Genomic DNA, 9218 nt, shown 5'->3' with positions numbered 1-9218 from the left:
CAGGACTAACGATGTTTCACTGTGTACGATAAGTATTAATGACTATGAATAGCTACTGCCCTTTAAATCTCTGCATGTATGGGAGGTTAGTCGAGGTTCAGAGCGTAAATTTAGTAAGTGAGTGAGTGAGTCAACGCCAGCCACAAAAAAGGGACTCCAATTATTTGCATTTAGATCCTAAAGACAAACCTCAGCACAATCCTTGTCCCAAACTTTTGACGCGCTTAGGTCTAAAGATGTTTAGGGTCTAACTGTGGGTAAGACCCGTATTTTGTAAATACGTTTGACCGAGGCTGGCCACAGGATGGGTTTCCAGAATGAAATAGGACCTGTTTTATAAGACATGTTTATATTCTAATGAGATAAATAGTTTATATTCTAAATATGTTTAAACACTAGCATGTTTAGATTATGGGGATCTTTACGTGGTGTTTAGAATGAGACGATAGCTCATTTCATGTGTTCAGACACTAATGTGTTCAGATATAACACACCAAATATATTCCGCTTGGGAGTTAAGCACATTCCAAAGCGTGTTCAGATCTAAACCTGTCTTGCATACGTTTACATTTTTAAAACTTTTTAATACATGGGGTTTCGAACCTTTAGTCTTCGGCGTGACTTGCAAATGCTTTAACTTCTAGGCCGTTCCAATCGGCCCGTATTAAATAAGGAAATCCATACAGCTGTGCGATTCTATGTAAAAAGGGGGCGTCCTTTTAAGCCAAAATTAGCAACTACAGTGTCGACTCGGGATCCTACGACACGCAATCAAGCACACCACCGACTCGGTAGAGTGTTGTACACTATTTCACCCTGGAATACATACTGAAGGCATTATAGTGAGTGAGTGAGTGAGTGAGTGAGTGAGTTGGGTTAATGCCGCTTTGAACAGTATTGCAGTTATATAACGGCGTGTCAGCTTGAAGTGGGAGATAAACCCAAAGTGATGCAGATAACCTTAACCACTTTGGTGGGGCAGTTGGGTAGCCTGGTGGTTAAAGCGTTCGCTCGTCACGCCAAAGACCCGGGTTCGATTCCCGACATGGGTACAATGTGTGAAGCCCATTTCTGGTGTCCCCCGCAGTGATATTGCTGGAATCCTGCTAATAGCGGCGTAAAACCATACACACTCACTCACTCACCACTTTGGTCAAACCCTCGAGAACGGGTTTGGTCCTGACCAACGTAGAAACCTACACAGCGAATTGCTGCGCCTTAGTTGACTGGAGCTTCCGCGTCCCCGAACACAGTTGAAATTGAATTCGCTTCGAACAGTATTCCAGTTATATAGCGGCGTGTCAGCTTGATGTGGGAGGAAAACCCGAATTGATGCAGGTCCTAGATGTTTACCACTTTGGTGAAATCCACGAGCACGGGTTTGGTGCTGGCAAACCGAGTAACATAATCAGATGTGCCTGTATTCTGTCACACCTGAGGACGTAACATAAACGACTTGGACACCCAAGCAACTTCCACCACCACCCTTAACACACACACACAATAGTTGAGAAGCAAATACACGTAGGTTGATACGATGCATTATTGATGTCATTTCAGCGTGGTGCGGGCGGCAACAACATCCGTGACACCAACGACATTGATTACACCACGGCATCTGGCGACATCGGCTACGTCGACATTGATGATGCGAGGCTCAAACGTTTACTGGAAGAACTTTACGGAGACAAAAAGTACATGGATGCTCTCCTTGCTGCAGAAGGTGGTTACTGCTGTACTGGCATACATTAAAGCTAACAACAGATCAACACGATTGTCGGAAAACCTCAAAACGATTTCATTTCCATATCAATGATGAATTTATACCATTTGTGTGTTCACGAAAGTAGTATTTAGACAACGCGCATGAAAGGGCCTGTTTTAATATGACATGATATTGTGTGATATCATAGCAATAAAATATATTAAAAGAATCAGCTGTGAATAGTTACTAAGTTCCCGATTTTATATGACTGAGCACATAAGTAATATATAGCTATATATAAATTGCATATGATTCAAGGCATTTCATTCGTTAAGTAATAATTTATGTGTGTTTGTTTCCATAAACACCCACAAGTTGACTTCATTTTGTGGCCTATGTGTAATTAGGATGAATATTACAGAGACGTCCTCCAACGAAGAAGTTAAGGCTCTTGCGGAACATGGACGGGACTACCTGGTGCAGATGGCGCTGTACTGGGAAGAGAAAGGCCCTCTTCCTCCGCGCCCTTCTGTCACTGCTCTCGGCTTCAGGATGGAGAGAGCGAAGACAGCTTGCCTACAAAGTTCAAAAGAGGCCAAAATACCGACTTTACAGAGAAATAAAACGATGGATTGAGAGGCAGCATGAACTTACTTAATGGGGCCTTTACACAGGATGGCGACCTTTGTGCTTCCCGTGTGCGACCATAAAATTTGCCAGGTCGTCGTTGGAGGCTCAAAGGAGGCAGAATGGTTGCCTTAGTCGTTCCAAGGTGGCACAAATGTGGCAGCCCTGTGTAAAGGGGGCTTTACCGATGTTAATGTTGAATCAATGAAGCGTAATATCCTTTCAATTCTTATATTGATGTTAATGATCATTGTAAATATTTATGTATTCTTTGTATTTATTCAATAAAATAAAACAATGACCTCAAAGAAATTGCATTTGCTTTGAAAATCGGACACACGCACGATATCCTATTATACCTAAAAGAAAAGAACCTGACATACGTACTTGCACGTACGCACACATACATACATGTGACATTAGACCACCCGTTGGGGCTTAGGGGTAAGACTATAGGTCCCCAGCAACATATGCTTGTTTGAGGTGACTAAATTGATCAGGGGGCCAGGATTGATGGCTTGGTTGATTGCATGTTATCGTGTCCCAATTGCGTGGCTAGATGCTCATAATGTCGATCAATGGATTGACCGGTGAAGGCTTGAATACCTACAGACTGCCGTCATATTGCTGAGTGCGGCGTTAAACAACATGCAAACAATAAGTGTGAAATACCATGACATAGAATACAATTATGTATTCCTGACTGTTCGATACTGCTTCACTATCACACTGATGCATTTATGTTTGAGAAACTGAAATAGTTTCGTAACGTTTGATCAACTATTAATATATTCCGCTATCATCACATTGTTGTTCATCGTAAGCACTATTGTTTGTATAGTATATACTTAATTTAATCTCTGTTGGAAAAAAAACAAACGTTGCTCAAACGCTTCGCCTATTAGAGACGGAGGACCTAAATTATAGGCCCTCCGGTTGCATTTAAGAATTGACGACAGTATTTGTTTGCGTTTATGGAGGCATAAACGTAAACATCGATGCACACACTTAACGTAACAGCGGATTTCCACAGAGTGCACATCAGTTCTCACGTTTATACCTCCATAAACACAAACCCCAGACACATTGAGGTCAGTTCTTTTAAATAAATATGTCAACAATAACGACATCATAGCTGCTTATTTCAACGTTAACCTCGCTCAGAGTAATAATGCCAGTCAAACCCATCTTCCTGAGGCAAAGGCGTTAACTGACTATAAAAGTCCAGTTTCCACCCTTGCCGAACTAGGCTGGTATTATGGAGTTACGTTTTGTCTGGACTAACGAGTCTTTGCATAGTCCAATCAAAATCGCGCACCGAAATCAAAATCCGGTTCGTATACTGTCGTGCAGATTTCGATCGATTGCAGGGTGCATTGCCAATTCGTTGTCAGCAGATATTTTCCAAATCCTTTCATGTTTTTAATCAAGGTGCTCTCGTGATTTGATGCATTTCGCGATGTAAGACCCGTTTTATCACAATATAGATCTTGATTATCGATCAGATCGTCCTGACCGGGCGCCACCATTTTGTGCGAAGCAAACGCAAGTGATACGACAGGTGGAATCTGACTGGTCCATAGGAGAGGCTTAGAAGGGACATAATTAGTAATAGCCACTGGTGGCGCAACGATCGAGCCCAGTAATTCCAGCCTAGTTCGGCAAGGATGGAAACTGGACTTTTAAAGTCAGTTAACTCCCTTGCCTCGGGAAGATGGTCAAACCCTGCCTATTCTATAATCAACCAATCAGGAAGTCACCTAGAGGGCGTGGCGTAATGGGTGTTTTCGTTTATAGAAACATTAACAAACACATTGCTTGGTGAGCCAATGAAATGCCACGAAATCACTTTCAATTCATTTAGGATGTCACTAATTTCGAATCGTTGTCTACATTTATTGTATTAATTATCAAGTAAGCAGGCCATGAACGGTATCATTGTTGATTTATGTATTGCTAAAATTATATTTAAAAAAGCGGATTAACGTGAAGTGCGCAAACTTGTTTAATTTACGATTATGCTTCTATAAACGCAAAAAACATATTGAAGTCAATTCTTAAATGACCCAGTATGTTTGCTTCTAGTGTGTCTTACAGACCCTGATACAAATATATATCAAATACAGCCCATGCAAGTCTATAATGTTTGGCAAATCTAGATTACTGCAGTATCTGAAAATGAAGAGAGTCACTGGGCTCCCTTTTATTATATTTTTATTAAGATAACTGAACAACTGTTTTTTCTGCACGATATGTTCATTTCAGAGACAAGATGTCAGTCTAGTTTGCATCAGGGATACAGCATATCAATTTATTAATACAGAATAACAGGAAGTTTCAAAATAAAAAGCGACAAAACCATTTCTATATTCATAAGATATATCTGCTAAAGGCAGAGCCGATTTTACGATTCCGACTATATGCTGAGCATGTGTTTATGAATCACTATCCGAGGTGCTCGCGAAAAGGAAAGCCGGTGGCACACGTCACAAACACATGCAAAAGCAAGTCAAGTGTTCACCCAAAAATACAATGGGAATATATGGTACAAGTCAAAATAGTGATTTGCATCGAACATTATATCTGTCATTGATGCGTCATAGTTGGAAGTGTCCACACAACAATGCACTGTTATGAGTTGCTGCGATACAACTGAAATACTGTTCAAACTCACGGACTCACTCACACATAGACAGCTGATTGTGGGTTAGTTTCAGGAACACCTGCTGTAATCACGGAGAGAAAGAGAGAGAGAGTAGCAGAGAGAGAGAGAGAGAGAGAGAGAGAGAGAGAGAGAGAGTCTCCCATATGAAATCTATGAGTTTATGGTGTTTGCATTACGTTGTACGTACTTTTTATAGCCTTTTTTGTTTAGTGTTAGATTCGCTGCCTCAAATATTTTCCTTTTTAATTACGCTGAGTTAGAGTGAAAAATGAATGTAAATGTATTTCTGGGCGATATTGTTCAATGGAATCCGTAAATGTGATTTTCATGTTTCACAATTCAACGCAGCTACACGTGATTTTAGTTGTAATCGATTAATCATCTACTTCTGAGAATATGTCATTGGCAATTATTTACAGACATTTAAACTTAAAAAGGTTTCATAATGTCTAAGATGCATTTGAACCAGATTGTATAAAACTCGCAATTCTTCCTTTTTGCTACGGAAACCCCATTCAAATATATTAAGCCTTTTCACAAAACAAATGTGCGCATGAATACATCGATAGCCTACATATCGATTAATAGAAGAATGGCTGCAGATCGATCACCAATAGGAACTGTAAAACGTATCGATATTTCCTCTATTACACGTTTGATTTGCACAGGTCTCTAATATTTGCCCAACCAATGTCTCTCGCGAAATTAATAGACGGCCTAGCGTCTAAGAGAGGAAATACGGTAGTTATATATCGCGTGTTTTTGGCGACGATATGTTGTTCTAGGTCGTAATCCCGACTGCATCTGTGATGAGATTACAGGACTTTACAAAGGCATATTTTGCATACAAATGAACTGTTTATTAACATGGAATAGACTCGGAATATTCAATTTCGATCGTCAATGAAAGTAAAATAAATAACATTATAAAAACATGTATGAAGAAAATTTATTCATGACAATATGTTGTTTACAAACCTTTTTTCTGTTTTATATTCATTGCCATCTCCGTCAACCTACACCGTAAGGATTTGGCAGGAGGGGATTTGAAAATTCATCAGAAAACACTCGTCCCTTCGCTAACACATCACTGAAGACACAGCTGATCAAACTTGATGAAATTCATTTCAGAACACGCACAACTAAGAAAATCATACTCGAACAACTATTTCTGGGCCAAAACTGCCTCATTGCTGGTTTTGGCTCCGTGAAATCTTGACATTGACAGGTCAAACCATGCAGATTCCTCGTGTCAACAAAGCCGGCTCGTTTGCAGTCTAAACAATGGCTGTTCAGTCATACCTAGTTCCATTGGTAATCACATGGTACCAGCAGATTCACTCCTAGTAAATCTACAGGTTAATGTTGAACCACATCATAGATCAGGGTTGTCATCTCGCTTCGTGTAGGGTTAGGTAAAGAAGAACACTGGCAGCCATTGACAGTTGTGAGGTGTGAGTAACCGTGATGTAGATCAAGTTCTGCCTCATCAAAGTAAGGGGTGGAGAGGCAATAATTTTAATGTTTTTAATTATTTACTGGGGGTCATTGCTAACTAACTAATAATTTTTTGGGGGTATTTTTTTTGTATCGTGAAACCAGATATAACTCAAACCAATAATTCCTTCTGGTCTGTAATCTACCGATTGAATGTAAATATAAATAGTCAATGTAAGAGAATATCTGCCGAAAATGATTTCATTTGGCGTAAAAGGTAAAAAAGCTGTGCATGGACCACTGAAAATCAGTAATGACACCCGGTGTTCGGGAAAGGCTAAGCATTCTTTCCCTACCGGTAGCACCGGCCATTCACAAAATTTGCACAAAGTACTAAGTTTTTATTTCCTGACGCCACACAACAGTACTCCTGCGTTGCAACGGAGGCCCGCAAACAAACCTGACAATCAAGTGATTGATGAGTGAGTGAGTGAGTTGGGTTTAACGCCGCTTTTAACATTATTCCAGTTATATCACGGCGTGTCAGCTTAATGTGGGAGGAAAGCCCGAAGTGATGCAGGTATCAGACGTTTACCACTTCGGTGAAACCCACGAGCACGGGTATGGTGCTGACAAACCTAGAAACATAATCGGGGCGAACCGGGATTCGAACCCACAATCATAGGTTTCTGGTGTGCCCAAGGGACGCAACTCTGCACAGAGAATCGCGGCGCCTTAGACGACTGGGCCACCCGTGCCGCCAAGTGATTGATGAACCAGAAAAAGTGCATAGTGCATTTACTGATTAAAAAAAATAAATTATTTGGTATTTTATTCCTGGTATACATAAACGTATAAATGACATTGTACAAAGGAAGGCTAAATTCATATTGAAGTAAGTATGATAGCTAATAGAGACAAAATGTTACAAAAATAGTTACAACATGCGTAGACTTTGTAAGTACACTTCAAGAGATAAGTTAATGGATGTATTCAATAGTCACTTTCATTGGTGACACAGAAGAGGCGTAACATATACCTTCGTATAACGTATACCACAAATAGTTATTAGAAGATGACATAAAAACCAAAATTTCATGAACGTGTTTATTTTTACAGCATCGAATTTATTAGCGTTATAAACAACAAACAAACAAACAAACATACTTTAGCTTCTTTGACGTTAGTACCTGTCATTGTCGTAAAAATTCCCCATGCTCGAATTACGTCTTTCTGTAAGTTGTTTGTTGTCGAACATATTACATTAGTTTAAATAAAGGTTTTCCCTTTAAGAAGAAAAGCGTTATTCCTTGAAGATATATCAGCGTTAAACAGTACTTTCAATTTAAAATTGTATTTTAATATTCTTTTATTCCATGCAATTATTTTTAGTTTCAATGACATTTCTAATATCTGGCATTCTTAAACCATCACCCTCATAATTCATTTTTCCAATATCTCTTTTAAATTTATCCGGTTCATTATGCCATATAAACAAATACATAAACAAATCTAAAAGCAATTGCTGCTTTCGTTGAAACTAATATAAACGAAATCCTAATCTGCGTATACCAGCTGTTGATAGCATGATCCACACAATCCTCATTTTGGTCTGTTTGTACGAAAGTAAGAAAACCTAGTTGCTAACAAATATGATTTTGAAATGATAGTGAAGTCCCGGCTCACCAAGGATTGTCTCATACGTGCAGATCCGGGTTAGCATTAATCTTCAACAACCTAGGCTTGTCGTAAGAGGCGACAAATATGATCAGGTGGTCAGGCTTGCTGACTTGGTTGATGCATGTCATCTTATCCCAATCGCGTAGATCGATGTTCATGATGTCAATCGCCAGATTTTCTGATCCAGACACGACCACCGTCATGTAGCTGTAATATTGCTGAATGCTGCGTTAAAAAAACAAAAGAAGCAGGATTGCCTCATTAATTTAGACAAGACGGAACACACCATAATGCGCGGAAAATGTGCACAGCAATCAGTGTATTATTTAACACAGGTATAAGAAGGTTAAACAGCCGAGTGAAGTGGGTGATTGAATGTTGTGTAACGATGTAGCTGTTCTCGCTGTAACACGGCGACCTGCAAATAAGAGCATCTTGAAGATCGGCTAATCGATCATATTTAAGCCAGTGGGGAACGATGACATGCATTCAGCCATGATGCAGAGTGCCAAGCCCATACCTCATATTCTGAACACAGAATGCCTACTTTTCACTCTAAGTCTCATTGTCCACCCCTTAATCTCGCATTATACTAATCTGAAATGTTTTGACTAAAAGGTGATTTAATGTTTATCTTCAGTTAAAAGGTTCGAAAAATAATACATATCAAGACCAGTTTAAACTATTGTTTTGTAATATTGAATCAGTACCAAATACGATTATATTTGCACCCCGCGAATCCCAAATACCCACTAAACAGACCCCCGAAATCCTGAGTACCAAAAGGTGTTTGCCAGTCTCACGAGGATGACCACCCGATCCTCGTTTCTTCCCCGCATCCCTACGTACAGCAGATGAAATGATAATGGTGAAGGCTTGTTGGTGAGAAATAAATAACATATATTAATAAGTTATATCAACAAGTTCGCAAACATTATTCCAATCAACTACAACAATGGTTGAGTTAAACACAACACAAATGAACACTTAGGCTGTAGGTCTCACACCGTGACTCAGTCGATGGCTACCTCGTCCGTGAACTACATTCAGAAAACACCGAGTATCGTACATACATGAATGTTAGTCCCAATTGATCGACACTCC

At 39.7% G+C, this 9218-nt stretch overlaps 1 protein-coding gene across 3 annotated transcripts in view; it reads left to right on the top strand.

Moving 5' to 3' along the window:
• The window catches only part of LOC124148145, a 20494-nt gene extending 17863 nt beyond the window's left edge, over window positions 1-2631 (top strand). For all 3 annotated transcript variants that reach the window (XM_048388310.1, XM_048388309.1, XM_048388311.1), the window contains 2 exons: window positions 1561-1723; window positions 2127-2631. In XM_048388310.1, the coding sequence (XP_048244267.1) occupies window positions 1561-1723; window positions 2127-2341 (378 nt within the window). In that variant the 3' untranslated portion in view covers window positions 2342-2631. The remainder of the gene's footprint in view (window positions 1-1560; window positions 1724-2126) is intronic.
• Window positions 2632-9218: the final 6587 nt, after the last annotated feature.

Source organism: Haliotis rufescens, unplaced genomic scaffold, assembly GCF_023055435.1.
Source record: "Haliotis rufescens isolate VD_foot unplaced genomic scaffold, xgHalRufe1.0.p SCAF_7, whole genome shotgun sequence".
NCBI lineage: Eukaryota > Metazoa > Mollusca > Gastropoda > Lepetellida > Haliotidae > Haliotis > Haliotis rufescens.
Note: the sequence above shows the minus strand (reverse complement) of the source record. Positions and strands in the feature narration are given on the sequence as shown.